The sequence below is a fragment of the Carassius carassius genome, chromosome 10 (assembly GCF_963082965.1).
Source record: "Carassius carassius chromosome 10, fCarCar2.1, whole genome shotgun sequence".
In the NCBI taxonomy this organism is placed as follows: Eukaryota; Metazoa; Chordata; class Actinopteri; order Cypriniformes; family Cyprinidae; genus Carassius; species Carassius carassius.
The window spans coordinates 15,338,799-15,354,528 of record NC_081764.1 but is presented as its reverse complement, the minus strand read 5'-3'; the positions used below and the strand labels follow the sequence as shown (position 1 = coordinate 15,354,528).

Genomic DNA, 15,730 nt, shown 5'->3' with positions numbered 1-15,730 from the left:
GGGAACAGTTCTTGCTGGAGCCATGTAATCCACCAGATGAGGATCCCATTCAGTGGTGAAACGAAAACGAAGCGCTTCACAAAACTTATTCGCTTAGCACACCGTTATTTGTGAGTCCTGCCAACGTCTGTGCCATCAGAGCGCGTTTTCTCCGCGGCCGGCCTTACTGTTAACAGACTAAGGAGCCGACTTTCCCCGATCATGTTAACAGCCCGTATTTCTTAACAAGAACATGTAAAACAATAGAAAAAAAAGCAAAAAAGATTTGCTGACAGTTTAAAATTTTCAAAGTTAAGTGTAGGCTACGTTCTACAATAGCCTAATTGCTGCAGGCTGCTTTACATTTTTTCTTTGTTCACTTTTTTTTTTTTGCTTTTAATCTGTACTTTTGTTTGTTTGCACGCATTGTTAAAGGTTTTCAGCTACAAAACACAATGTGTGATGTTCAAGCTTATTGTGTGTAAGCTTGTTCAAAATGACGGAAACAATAAATGTTGCTGAAAAATAACGTCTGTCTCATTTTTTTCTCATTATTTAAACTTAATTTAAATAAACAAATGTTTGAATATTCGTTTTTTTGTGAGCTCAAATATTCGAATGTGATATTTGCGGAAAACGCCCATCCCTAGTTTTGATTATCATAATCCTATAAGGTATTTTAAGAGAGATTATGTTGTGAATATTAGTTTATCCAAAAAATAAAACGTCATCACTTACCTTTATTTTGTTTCTTTTAACCATATGACTAAAATATATTTTAGTTAATTAAATAATTAAATGGTGAATAAGAGAGTTTCTCTGCCATTTCATTTTGTGTGCCAAATATATTTTTGTATAAATTAATTGTATAACTGTAATTACATATGACTTTCAAAAGCTGAAGTGATTACCTTTTATTTGTTAGAATATGTATAACTCAATATTTTAACTAATTGCAAAAGCTGAATAATCAAATGTCTACTGACTAATCAGCAAAATAATCGATGATTAGTCGATTAATCATTCTAGTAATCGTTAGATTAATCTATTATCTAAATAATTGTTTGTTGAAGCCCTAATAATCAGATGTTGATCCACAGGTCATATTAAGTGTCTTGGAATGTAAAACTTTGCACAGAAGCGTTCAGTCTCCTGTACTTACTGTTTCCAAGAAATCTTGGCATGGAGCAATGAATTTAGAGTCCTTTGGACACCTAAGTCTGACTTTTCTTGCTTCTTACACTGTTAGCTGAGGTTAGACCAAGGGCATCCTTAATCACATCAACATGCATGAAACCCTGAGTAAGCAAGCCAAGAATTTCTTGTTGGTCCCTAATAGTAGTATGTGTAAGTTTAAGAAATGCTTTAAACTGATATATCTTAGTACAGTACATCAAATAAGAGAGACGCAGCTGTGAACCCAGCAGTGGGCTAGATGGCTATTGATTCTTTGGCTGGTATGATATGCAGCTCAGGAATGTGCCTGTCATTACAGGCACCTCACGGTTGGCCTCTCCTGGCCCTGTATTAGCGGGCTAATTGAGATGCGTTCTGAAGAAGGGCTTTGTGCAGACACTCTACAGCCAGATGAATAACTGACTCCAATGCAGCCAAAATTGTAGCGGTATCCCCTTGTGTCCAATATGACATTGAATAAAGTGTGATTTCCATTAGATGGATCAAAGCCAGATGGATCAGATAATATCTTGTTGGACATTTCACTGAATATCTCTCCTTACATTTACTCTTGACTCTTTGAATAACAAAAGCTGACCGGATCGTTTTAGAATGGGTTTTCTTTCTAAAATAAGAGCTTTACAAATCTTTACAAATTTACAAATATTTTTGCCTGCTTAACCTTTTTGAGGCCACAAGAAAAATGCTATGTTTATGAGAGCGTTAGTGCCTGGGAATGGCCTCCTGTCTGGAATGCATGGATGAGAAGTCAGTTCACAATAGATCATTGTGAAAGATTTTGTAAAAGCCCGCCCATCAGGCATAGGCCAAAACAATTCTGTAATCTTCTTGCCTGTCACCAGACCACTTTTTGATGCCAAGAAAAGGTTTAATTAAGCACGAAACTTTGTAGGTCAAGCTTCGATCACAGTCAAGCTTCACTCTTGAGATCTGGTTTATGAAGCAAACAGGTTGATTATTTGAGATCTCTAAACTTGTTTTACCCAGATGGCTTTTGTCAGACCTGGAGTGATCTACTGGTCACATGATCCTTTTCGGGGTTTGGGAGGGTTATGGCTTGAGGTCAGTGGTCATGGTGATGTCAAGTGCCATCAGTGAGTAGGGCGCCTCAATAGTAAACTCTGGTGTTGTGTAGTCCAGAGCCACTACTTGATTTTCACTGTTGGATTGATCAATTTATGGAAATAAATGTTTTTCTCATCTGATCGTGTTTTAAAATAAAACAGTTTTTATTTTATTTTTTTCAATGTAGTTCTTTTGTTATCTTTTTCTCTGGTTTCGCTCCACTTCACAAACTAGTGCACTTAAGACTGCAAAAATCAAACTGTTGCCATAGTAATAGAAGAAACAGGACCGCTGCACAAGAGGGGTTCAGTGAGAACATTTGGCCCTCTCGCCTGCTCATTAGCATACCATCCCTGAGCCAATAGGAAAACAGAAGTTGCTAGATTGCTTCAAGGAGGCTGGCTATGACAACAGCTCTATCCTCATTCCCTCCCCCAATCCTTCCCGGGGTAAAATCACCACAATCCCTGTAGAGATCTGCCCTGACTGCAACACTCACACAGGCATTGGAAGTCGATATGAGAGTGCATGTGCTAAGGCCCATATGATCAGCTCTCTATATGGGGCTCCTCAAGGCTACCTTTTTCTGTAGTCTTTCATATGGAAGAAGTGGATGGTTGAAAAGACTCACACTGCGGCCCGGGACCGGCTGTCTATGGAGGGCCCTTTGTCCTGGCCTGTCTTTGATGTGAAAGTGGAATGCGCTGCCTGGGGAGTCCATTGGAGCAAACCCGGACTCTCAGTACCATTTCATCCATCAAAGCGTCTCAGGTCTGCTCTTTTAGGGATCTGTTTGGTAAACTTCCTTGCTTGAGGGACCGTCTGGTGAGTTTAGAAGTTTACATTTTGTTGTCTGTTTTCATCTGCCGTCTTTGTCTCACACCTGTTGTTGTTCCTTTGCTTTTATCTTGGCATCTGTTTAGTCTTCTCTTATTTTACTGTTTGTGAAATCTAAGCTTTGGTGCAGCTTGTCCCTCATACAACTCGGGCCATGTGTAAAGGAGTAGATAGATAGTATGTTAACTTGACCTCATGAAACCTGTTGCATTTATCTTGGCAAACCAAAATCAACCTTTGATGGTTTTCAAACACTGCATCAGATCCTAACCATTATATAAGTAAACAATAGGTTTTTTTAGGGGTGTCCCCGACTAAGGATTTTCATAGTCGAATCGGAATTTTCGAATCTTGCTCATATTCATATGTTTGGGGGCGGGGCAAAATACATTGAGTCAAGTCAGACATTCACCAGCCATAATTACTGATGTTAACACACAGGGAAAATGTGTAACAAATGCCTGACAGATACACGGGGTAAATAATGTTTTTTATGTTTTGATTAAAATATAGTTAACACTAAACGTCAGCGATACCCTAACAATTCACAATTTTTACAATAGTGCTCTCATTATAAAGTTAGCCTATATGACAGTAGTTATTAATGTTCTGCATTTCTGTTTTGAGAGGCACCTGCTCTCGCTGCGTGCTGAAGATATATCACTGTAGTACTACAATGAAGCACTTGACTGAACCAAACACATTTTATATCAGATAAATAATATATCCACGATATATATCCACCGGCTGAAATGTTTTGAAATCAATTGTACCCTACCTGTTTGAAAAAATCCAGTCTCTGCCTGTGTCAGTTTGAGTCTTGGTAAAGTTTTAAATCCATGCCGCCAAGATGCTCCTCTGTCGGTCACGGATTATGCAAAGTGAAACATAAATCTATAGGGGTGGTTGGATTTATTCATGCACTTTAAAATATATTTATTTGAAGCTTCTTTCTTTTCAGATTCTTATTCACGGCTTTATTATAATAGGCTGTATATTAACTTTGGGAGAAAACCGCAAGTTCTACGTGAAATCAGACATTTGAGCTCCACCATATTGACAGAATGGCATAATCATAACAGCCCGTGAATATTCGACTGTGAGATTGGTAGTCGAATCAGGCTCCTCGAATCGAAGCATCGAATCGTCGACTTTTTGGGGTCACCCCTACTTTTTTCCCCTTTCAAAAGCTTGCTGGTTTTTCATGTAGGTGTCTTTTGAACACTTTTTTCATATTTGATCATTCTGTGAATAAGATTTGAATGTTAACTCTTTACCCAAACTGAATGATTTGCTTCGAGCTTTGGAATAGGTTGTTGTCTTTTCAGAAGCAATGTGTTTGTTTTTGAACATGCCTTATTCTGAAAACATTGGTGGAGGACTTTCCCCTCCGGACCCCCCTCCTTGGCCTCTATTCCGCCTGGGTGCCACTGATTCAGACCACTGGCATATCTGTGCTAGACCAGCTGTAGCCCTGACAATGCGTCTAATGGAGAGAATGTCATTAGCATCTGAATACCAAGCACAATGTGTGGCGGGCACATACACACTTGAAACTTTTACACAGGAAAAGAGAGCAGCATTGAGCGAAAGCAAAGGGTGTCTTTTGGGCCACTCTGTCCATAATTTGCTGTTTAATCTCTTCCGCCATCTTTTTAATCTGTGACAGAGATGTTACATGTACATCTTGTTATAGACAACATCAGCTTGGTAAGCCAAAGGTGGTATAAGCAAATGTTTTGAAGTCAAGGATATTTGGGTTAGCATATTAGTTTTTATCTTCCTAGTATTTCAAAGAATGTCTATTACTGTTTACTGGCTAGAGGGTGACTGGCACTTGACCTCATGGTCTAATGGAGTAGCACTGCATGTTATGACTGTTGTTCTAACCCCTCCAGTCTCATGGAGAGTTGCACAAGCTTGGGTTTTAGACTCTTGGAAATTCAAGGAGATGGATTTCTGTTTTTACAGTCCTATCACTAAACCAAACAATTAGATTTCAGAAATGGCAGGAATGTTTTGACTCTAAAAACTTAAAGGTCACAGGTCAGGTGTGGGTGGACTCTTTAGTTTAGGGATATGTTGGGCAACATCCTGAGGAATGTTTCATGCTAAACTCATTGATGTAAAAGAAGTGGAAGCACGTCTTCAAACATGACATCCACATATCCTAGAAAGAGTTTGAAATGTTTAATACTTAACTTTTTCTCACTTTTGGCATACATTGTTACATGAAGTGGTAGTGTTAAACCTCAACCACAAGATGTCTCCCTATGTCCATTATTGACACTAAGCGTTCGTTAGTTGCAGATCTATGGTCAGTATGTTATAGGCATGAGGAGAGAAAGACTAAAATATTTTGTTTAGTTTTAAGTTTTTTTTTTCCTTTATAAATCCTGATGTTTTTCTGAATGGACTTAAGGCTAAAGTCTCTTTTGTGCATGTGCTTCTCAACTCATAGGCATTGCCATTAAAAAAACAAGTTTCTTTTATGTGCACTGTCTTGTGTTTTTCCAGTGTATTTTTCATACAGTATATAACATCTTAAGTATAACATTTTGTGGTTGTTTTGTCTGAATTGCTTATGTTTTTACGCAAGGCTATTTTTGTGGTTGTGTTCTTGCTTATAATCCTTGACTGATTACAGACAGTGTTGTGGCCCATGCTAGTATGTCTGTATTTTCCCATCAGAGATGGCTTTTCATGTCTCCATTTAGAATTCAGCACTAGAGTCCCTGTCAAACTTTACTGAACTCAGAGAATCCGACTATATGTGTCCCTCCCCCTTTTAACTCCCTTCAGGAAGATGAAAATGGTGGATATTGTAGCACAGAAAATGCCATCAGAGAGTGACGTGCATATGGCCCGGAGCTTTCTCACGAAGATTTTACGAAGTTCCATGAGGTATGGTATCAATGTATCCACAAGAAAACCCCCACTTCTAATCCTGTACCACCCAGTCATGTCATAATGATCTACAGTCATATTCCCTCCATGGCCTTGTGATATCATCCATCAGAAGTTCAAATTTCTATCTATTAGTTTTCCACCCTGCATATCCTCTACATTTCTTAATCAAGGTTTCCACAATCATGAAAAACCTGGAAATATTAGGGAATTTTAAAATTGTGATTTCCAGGCATTATTATTTTTTCAATAATAGGACATTTTTCAAAAATATTTATTTTCTAGAAATTGCTGTATGAGTGCGGTCTCAATAAAATCATTTTATAAATCCTTATCCAGTTTGGAAATTTATTGGAAGGTGTGGGAACCCTGTTTAATAGTTCCCTTTCGAGGGAACTTCGAACTGCGTCCTCTAGGGGCCGCTTTGGGGAACACCTCGTCGTGACCCGTGTCTGAAGCATACATTGAAAAAACACCAACTTGTTGGCCAGCGACAGCCTCCGACATCACTACCGGCTCGACTATAAATAAGCACCGGGAGAGCACGTCACTATCTTCTTCATCTTCACTGACCGTTTTGTTTGAAGTGTGCATCTGAAAGAACCGGTAAGGGCGATCTTTCTCTGTTTATCATGGCGACAACTAGCAAGCATTTAGACGATGTGTGCATCCGTGTCTGTGTTATTTGACACCTGATGACACACGCGATCTTTGTGTCATTTGTTTGGGTGAAGAGCACGCATGCGATGTCTTTGAGGAGGCAATCTGCGTGCATTGTGAGTGTTTTTTTCAATGGAAAAAGCTCCGCTCTCGTTCGTCTCTCTTCTGAAAAAAAGGGAAAAAAAGGCAGCCATCTGCTTCCCGCGGTTCAGGACCTATCCGCGTTGAGGCATGGAAGTGAATGAGCTCGTGAGAATACAGGTGGATCTGTCTGAATGATTTAAAGAGGGACTTTCCCTTTCGCGCGCGTGTAAAAAATGATGATGTTATATCTTAAACACTTTCTGATACTGAGGTTAGTGCTCTGCTGGGTTTTTACCCAGGAAAAGCAGGAGATATTTGAGGATGGTGAAAAAGCTGGGGCTGAGCCTTCTCAATTCTCCTGCCCTGCGTATGTAGAGCTGTTGAGGTTATGGGGCGAAAATTACCTTTTGACCATAACCCTCCAGCTCAGCTGAGCCTTTTATTTCTGCATGATCTCCATACAGAGATTAAAAAGAAATGAAAGATGCCGTTTTCTTCTCCCATCCATCGGTTTCGGCATGAAAGTAATCTTCCGACATCGAGGTGATGCGCCAAACGGCTATGAGGGAATGCGCCCTGTAGAAAGAGCAAAAAGTTTTATAAATAATTTATAAATAATTTTTATCTGTGAAAAGTTTTTCTTTCTGCAGGGGAAACATCCTCTCTTAATCTCCCTCCTTGCCATTTAAGCCCCTTCAGAAAACCATCTCGCTTAAATGGCAAGGCATACGCAGTAGCAGGTCAGGCTGTGGCTTTATTACAGCACAATGCTGGTGCTTCAAGCATATCAGACTGATCTGCTAAGAGACCTGGATAGAGGCAGGGGCCTTTTTCTGATCTGGTAGCTGAGCTGCGCCGCACCATGGATCTCTCTCTGTGCTACCAAGCAGGCCGCCTCCGCCATGGGCAGGACTATGGCAGCCATGGTGGCAGTGGAGAGACATCTGTGGATGAACCTGGCAGACATCGGTAGAAAAGAAAATGCTTTCTTCTCGATGTTCAGGTTTCGCCTTCTGAGCTTTTCTGTATTTCCGTTGAGACGGCGATTTGAGAAGTTCAGGGAGACAAAGGTGCACTCTGCTGCTTTCAGATCCTTCGTTCCATGAAGGTCCAGGTCTGAGCCTGAACAACATAGGGGTCCTGGCCTGTCTCGATCTGAGGATCAAAGACGGGCACACAAGGCTAGTGTCGCAACTCGCACTCCTCCCCCACATGCGGGCAGGGGTTAGAGGAATCGTGGGTCACGAGGAGGTAAGCAGAACCTAAGGGGTATGATCTAGACGAGGCAGCGTTCTCGTCCGAATCGGAGTGATACCGAGGTATGTACTCGTTCCCTTTGGGGATTTTTAACCCTCTGGAGTCTAAGAGGTTGTCAGGAGAAAATAGCCTCATAATGCGTATATGCGTTAATAGACTTCAGAAGGTTAACTTCTGCTTTTATCCTCCCCTTCCTAATTTCCCTGTAACCACCAGCTCTCCACCTGATCTCCTATGCTGGACCTATAATGTTTTTATGGTTCTATGTTTATAGCAACCACCTGACTGATGGTCCAGACTAAAAGGAGGCGCCCCTTGAGCGGGGCTCCAGCGCAGGAGGGTGGGTGAGTAAATGTAACCCTCTCTGTATATACTTATGTGTATTTAATTGCTGGTGGTTACGTTTCTACTAATAAACTCTGTGAGTTTCCTTTGCAGTGCTCAGTCACAGTGTTTACTAAACACTCGCCAGCACCAGCCATCCGGCTTCATGTTCCGGTATTAGGTGGCTGAGATCACAGGTTTCTGAGGAAGCCTCCTTGATCATCAGGCCTGGCACAGCACTGCAGGGAATTTCATGGATGTCCAGCCAGGTCACCCCGAGGGGTCTCCTGGCCGCTTAGGGGTGCTGTCGCATCTAGCAGGAAGTGGAGGTGGCAGTTACAGAAGTCTTCTTGTATATGCTGCCTCAGGTGATGCTCCCCTCGCCCGAGGTTTGTAAAATTGAGCTTGCCTCTCCCGTGAGATTCAGCACCTCTGCGATGCTTAGGAACCTTTAAGTACACACGCTAAGCTTTGTGTACTTTCTCAAAACCACATGGTGGTCAGTGTGCACGTGAACACTTTGTGCACTTTCTAAAAATCCAGAAGTGGTAAGTTTGCACGCAAGACTGCAAACTTTCTGAAATCTTTTACGATAAGGGTTACGCGCTCCACTTCGTTCCCTTGCTTGAGATGATTAGACCTTGGTTCCTTGGGCTCCATTCAGCCAGTGTGTATTTATTTATACACCTCAAGCATCGCTTCCCTCAACATGAGGGGCTATTTGGGTGATTCTCGTGGTAATTTAGCAGCGCTCCCCTTTTTCCAAAAAAAAAAGGGTCGCCTATGAGCGCGCTACTCTGAGCTCGGAGTTCTCCTCTCATATGAGACTGAGCTCTCTGTTTTTTCCCCAGAGAGCTCCAGTATTGTTTCCATAGATCGAGTTGATGACTCGATATCATACTGTTTTGAGATGCAACATTCCATCTATGAGCTGCTCTATCAGAGTGCCACGAGAGCCCCTCCTTGTATTTGAAAATCCATGCTATGGTGAAAGTGAAAGTGACGTGACATTCAGCCAAGTATGGTGACTCATACTCAGAATTCGTGCTCTGCATTTAACCCATCGGAAGTGCACACACACACACACTGTGAACACACACCCGGAGCAGTGGGCAGCCATTTATGCTGCGGCGCCTGGGGAGCAGTTGGGTGTTCAGTGCCTTGCTCAAGGGCACCTAAATCGTGTTATTGAAGGTGGAGAGAGAACTGTACATGCACTCACCTACAATTCCTGCCGGCCCGGGACTCGAACTCACAACCCTTCGATTGCGAGTCCGACTCTCTAACCATTAGGCCACGACTTCCCTCAAAGTATGGCAAGTGTGCACGTGAAGTCTTTGCACACTTTCTGAAATCCACACTGAGGTAAGTTCGCACGCTAGTATTCTGCGTTCTTTCTAAAATCCTATATGGTGAGGGTTTCGCGCGGTTGCTTCGTGCTTCCTTTCTCGAGTTGGTAAAAGCCCCGTTCATCTTGGGCGCCACTCCACCTATGTATCCTCGGATACCTATCTAAACAGGGTGTTGCTACTAGAGAACTGTCTCGACAGTTCTCTAGTAGCAACACCCTGTTTAGATAGGTATTTTGATCCTCAGATCCTCTTTCAACAAGCTTATGCATAAGCTAGCGGTAGCCCCTGTGTGACAGGCAAGACTTGGTAGAAATGCTAGGTTCTTAGCCGTATCCCTTTAAAGGAATCTTTCCTGATTCCAAGCCTTCAGCTCTACCCTGGGCCGAGGCCCTAACAATTAAGTTAGGTATGTAGCTTAGGCCTTTTGGCCGTAAGGGGTACTGTCACAGACAGCCGTCTAAACTTCCCAGGGGCAACTCCCATGGAAATGGTAGAGTTGGTACTTAGTGCTCGCCATGATTCTGGCCTGCACTCCCCTCAGCATGGCGGCATGGGTTTACTGTTCCCCAAAGCGGCCCCTAGAGGACGCAGTTCGAAGTTCCCTCGAAAGGGAACTGTCTCAGGGTACGTATGTAACCATAGTTCCCTGAGTAGGTAACGAGACACTGCGTCCTCTAGCTCCCTGCCATGCTTCGGACGCAAGCTTCAGACGAAGAAGATAGTGATGTGCTCTCCCGGTGCTTATTTATAGTCGCGCCGGTAGTGACGTCGGAGGCAGTCGCCAGCCAACAAGTTGGTGTTTTTTCAATGTATGCTTCAGACACGGGTCACGACGAGGTGTTCCCCAAAGCCCCTAGAGGACGCAGTGTCTCGTTCCCTACTCAGGGAACTATGGTTACATACGTAACCTGAGACAGTTCATTATTTAAGTATAGGGTTCATTTGCATTAGTCTTATGGACAATGTATGTGACTTCTTTTAAGAGGCCCTGTTCAATTGTTGCGGCAATTTCAGTAACAATTATATATTACATTTATTTCACTTCATGCATCCCAGAAAGAACCGGTTTAAAGGGTATGTTGCTATTATATGAGTGTTGCATGCGTGTTCTTGTGGTTTACAGATAATTAACTTGGTGTTTGTAGGTTTTTGTTAGGCTTTGCCTTCGTTCGTGGTTGACGGTTGAAAAACTTTGTGTTTATAGTGAATGAGTGCAACATTGTCATGCTCACAGGCTGCTTCTCTATTTCTTGCCATGATCATTACACTACTTCCATAATTATCTACCAAGTTTTGACACTCTCCTGTCCTTCAGAATTGTAGTAGTGCTGCTTGGTGATCTGTGTTTGCCTTTTGTTTTGCAGCTGTTCACAAAACAACATTTTATTGCCTTGTTTTCTAATCTTTCCTCCTTTGCTCTACCTCTTTCTCTTTCCTTCTCTCTTTCCCGTCTGCTGCCCACAGGAGAAATGAACCCATGAGCAGACCTCACTCCTGGCATGCCACCAAGTTCAACGAGAGCCACTCAGAAGCCAAAAAACAGTCCACACCCTCACCAGTCTGGCAAACAAGAAATGATGCAAGGTAATTTGAGAGACAGAAAATAATTTGTTTCTATCTGTATTGCTTCTTTCAGTAAAGATTTAGGAATGAATGACTCTATTTATCCTTTTCGAATGTATATTGAATGGCAGAAACTTTTCATATGGCTTACTGCAGTTGCATTTGTTCATACAGTCTAAACACTTTTTTTTAAATGTGTTTGTTTTTCTTAGTTCATTCTCCTCTGAAGTCCCAGCTGGTTGGGAGCAAACAAATTTACGGAGAGTATCTGATCAGTTCAGCTCTTTGGGTAGTATGGACAGCCTAGAGCATAGCTCTCATCCCTGTCCACCTGGCTGTCTTTCCCCGAGCAAGTCCAATAATAACAGCACTGAACATTTGGGTGGTAAACGAGACTCTGCATACAGCTCCTTTTCTACAAGCTCAGGAACCCCAGATTACACACTGTCCAAAATTAACGCTGCTTCCACTGAGAACATGCTGTACAAAATTAATCAGTGGGACTCAAGTGGCAGGCACAGCAATGGCAGACATAACCAAAGCCAAAACCTAAGCGATGGGGTACGACAAGATGAGAGGCTTGGATACTTGCAGCATATCACAAGTTCAGTTAGCCATGAGGTCCCAAAAGCTGAAGAACAGCCAGGCACTCGGCATTCAAGCTCTGGAAGAGTTGGTATTGGACCTGTCTGGCATGTCCCAGATATGAAGAAAAACACAGTATGCTCCACCCCACCTCCCACTCCACCGACACGCAGTGATAGTTTTGCAGCTACCAAGGTACATGAGAAGGGTTTGATCACAAGCTCCTCTGAGGGCCTTGGTGTTCATGCCCAGTTAAAGCCTCAGGTAAAAGCCTTGCAAAAGGCAGGAGAAACTCATGAAAGCATGCAAAGGTTGCACCAAGTCAACGAGACAGGTCTTGAGGGTCGAAACGATTATAACCTGCCATCCAAAAATTATTCCTCAAAAAATCCCTACATTTCATCTGATGCCTATCATCAGTGTCCACACCATATGTCATCAGACAAGACATATTCCCTATCAACGATAGATGTTAGAGATAGAAATCAATCATATGCCTATGTTCCATACCATCCACGACAATACAGCGATGAGGGCACTTTCCACGCTCAAACTAGGACAATACCAGCACTGAAACCTCCATTCAGTGGCTACTTTAGCAGTATGCAAGAGCTGTCCACAAACAACCACATGCAACTCAATAGCCAGAATCAAACTAGAAGGCCAACTGCATCATCCAGTCATGTTGGAGTTACCTCTCATCGTATCGCTCAGGGAATGTCTCAGGCTTCTTTAGTGAGAAGTGATGACTCTAAAGCTTCTTCAGTCTCAGAAATGTCACACAGTGGACGGGACAGGATGTCTATAGGTTCACAAGGAGGAGCAAAAGACAGCTATTTTCCACCTCAGTCACAGCACCATGAGACCGATCATAAAGACAATAATGCACCCTTCAAACAAATTTACATCTGTCATCGCGATTTCTCTGTTCCAAATAATCCCTTCAATATACCTGATTCAGCAAAACCTTCTGAACTGAGGGGGACCCAAAGGCAACACCATGTGTCTAGCTCAAATGAGCATTCTGGTAGTTATCCCCCTAGTAAGCAACCCGAGCACAGGAGAAGTGCAGTTCATCTCAATCTTAAAGAGTACTCCCAGCAACCTTTTCCATCTAAAAGCGAGTCAAAGATATGTCCCCAGAAAACACCTATGCTGTATTCTCTGGCCCAAGAGCACAATGACGTGGAGGACTCTCAAGATGAGGTCAACAGTGGAAGTGCACAACAGGTAGCCCTTGACAGTCAGAGTGGCAAGACGTCAAGACGAAGTGACCAATTTGCCACCACCTTGCACAACGAGATCCAGATGAGGAGGGACCAACTTCAAAAGCGTCAAAGCTCAGCAACTTTAGAAAGTCCGGTTGAAGCTGTAGAAGATCCTGCTGTCTGGAAGACCACTGGAACTTCTTCTTCCTCTTCGGATGGCTGCTTTTCCAGTTCTTATAAAGACCATTTGAAAGAAGCCCAGGCCAGAGTCCTCCAGGCTACATCGTTTAGGAGAAAAGACCTTGAGCCAGTCTTGTTTGAGCATCCAGGTACTGAGGGTCCCACTTGGAAAGACACACTTCCACTTCCTGGTGTCTCAGAGGTCCCAGGGAGTAATCAGGTGCTTCGCATTGGTAACCGCAAACGGTTTTCTGCAGAAAGGAAAGTTAGGTCTTTTTCTGAGCCAGATAAAATTCATGAAGTAGGAGCTATGTGCAGTGTGCCTGAAAATGCTGTACCCTTAGAAAATCGGTACAGATTATTGGAGAGGAAACCAGCTTTCCCTAAGCCTAAACCAAAGCAAAACCTGCATATATCTGAAGACACCAAACACTCCAAATCTGGAGGCATGCATTATTCTGCAAAGAGTGACACAGCAGGGCAGAGTAACAGTGAAAGCTCAACCCCTACAGAGCACCACCTTAATGAAGGTCAAGCTGGCCCTCACTCTGTGAACCGACAAGCCATACTAGAACAACAGCGACTTGGCACCTTTGCGGAGTATGAAGCCAAATGGAACATCCAAAGGAAAGCAGCCGAACCAAGAGTATCTGGACGATATCACTCCGCTGATAACATCCTTGATACAGGGAATGTGAGACAGAGTAACCCCACCAGTGTGCATGAAAGATCTAGATCCTCCCCTTCTGCTGACTTCTATGGGCAGGTTGGTTATTTACATTTACATTTACATTTAGTCACTTAGCAGACGCTTTTATCCAAAGCGACTTACAAATGAGGACACTGGAAGCTATAAAAAAACAACAAAAGAGCAATGATGTATAAGTGCTATAAGAAGTCTCAGTTAGATTAAATGCAGTACACGTAGCAAGGGCTTTTAAATAATATAATAAATAAAAAGAAAACGGATAGAATAGAAAAAAATTGAGCAAGCTAGTGTTAGAGTTCTTTTTTATAATTGTATAAAAAATGAAAAGAAAATAGAATGCAAAAAGATTATAAAGGTAGTTTTTATTTTTTTAGAATAATAGGTTATTTCATATTAAAAAAGTTACTCAGTTTTCAGTGATTTAATTCCATTGTTATTGTTCTAAATGGTGTAAACTCTTTTCAACACATCTACTGTTTTTATTTTGAAACCATCATAAATCAAAAGTGACTTGAGTCTCATATACTGTATGTCCCCAGTGAATAGCAATGATAGCAATATAAAAGCCAGAACTTAGTCAAACATTAAACTAATTACAAAAAGTCACACCCTCAGACCAGGAAAGTTCCGAGTAAGATCACACAATCATGCCAGCCGTATAAGACCGTAATTACAAAAATCAGTAGTCTGAAAATAGACAAAGTTAACAGTAGTTGAGATATATTAATACCTGAACGAGGAAGTTAAGTTTTTTTATGTATTATATTCCTCCCAGAAACTTCCAGTTCAAGAAAAGAAGTCAGCTGACTATTCCAAACCTGAGACAAAACTCTGCGAACGGTATAAGAATAGTGCAAGGTGAGTGCTGTATTGTTATTTTTACATTGCCTCAAGTTGTTTTAAAGAGTAAAAAGATAATACATAGGTTTAATGTGCTTATTGAATGTGGCACTTTTAAAGTTTTGTTGTTGTTGTTGTTGTTGTTGTTGTTGTTATGATTATCATGATACTCCTGGGCATGTTTAAAACTAAATCAGACAGCTCTTCCCTTTGTAATGAAAATTATACCAGTGCCAACAGTCCTGGCTATGACTCTGTCGGTGAAACTATTCCAGTGCTAATGGCCCTGATCTTGAACTTTTTGCATACAGAAATCCACAGCTGTGCCATCAGTCAGCCCTCGTTGTGTCAAAGACAAACAGTAGACCCTTTATAGTCCTTGCAGCCTTGGGATTTAGCCCAGCTGTGACAGCACTGCTATCCTCAGTGACTGCTTTCATTTCAACGAGATGGTTTTGAGGTGTATGTATGCGAGTATGACATAGAAAGTGTCCAATAAGTCCATTTCATGATAAGACCAAAGAGTAAAATAGCAACCTAAATTAAATTTTTGCTCTTTCTACTTCTGTAAAATAAGTTTTTTTTTGTTTGTTTTTTTACGATTTTGCCCTATTTCAATAATTTAAAGTTTTAAAACTTTGCAAAGATATAATTTTATTCAAGTTTTACTCTGCGTGTGCATTTAATCTAGTTGGTATTGTATTTTATTCTGAAAGAACCATGAATGGTAGCACTGTACTCGTGCTGTGGAGAAGCTTAATCCAATTCATAATGCTGAAAATTCTGAATTTTAAAACCATCTGGATGAAGAATACAAGGCTTGTTTGTCTAATTTGTGCTTGAATAATGTATCAAACTGGCACAGAAAGAAAGTAGCGTTAATTGTGTGAAGCTAAAGTTTTACAGTTCTACTATTGAGAACTTACAGCCTGATAGTATGGTTCACTGGGCATAAAATGACCTCAAGTTACCTTGGCAAGTTT

At 41.7% G+C, this 15,730-nt stretch overlaps 1 protein-coding gene across 13 annotated transcripts in view; it reads left to right on the top strand.

The window, feature by feature from the left end:
• Positions 1–15,730, top strand: part of LOC132151856 (protein Shroom2-like) — a 76,716-nt gene that overhangs the window by 52,261 nt on the left and 8,725 nt on the right. For 6 of the 13 annotated variants that reach the window (XM_059560304.1, XM_059560310.1, XM_059560305.1 and 3 more), the window contains 5 exons: positions 5,881–5,982; positions 10,719–10,736; positions 11,127–11,246; positions 11,438–13,964; positions 14,683–14,765. In XM_059560304.1, the coding sequence (XP_059416287.1) occupies positions 5,881–5,982; positions 10,719–10,736; positions 11,127–11,246; positions 11,438–13,964; positions 14,683–14,765 (2,850 nt within the window). Of the gene's footprint in view, positions 1–2,701; positions 3,067–5,795; positions 5,983–10,718; positions 10,737–11,126; positions 11,247–11,437; positions 13,965–14,682; positions 14,766–15,730 lie in introns of those variants that run through there. The other 7 variants (XM_059560311.1, XM_059560317.1, XM_059560312.1 and 4 more) reach the window with 6 other exon arrangements.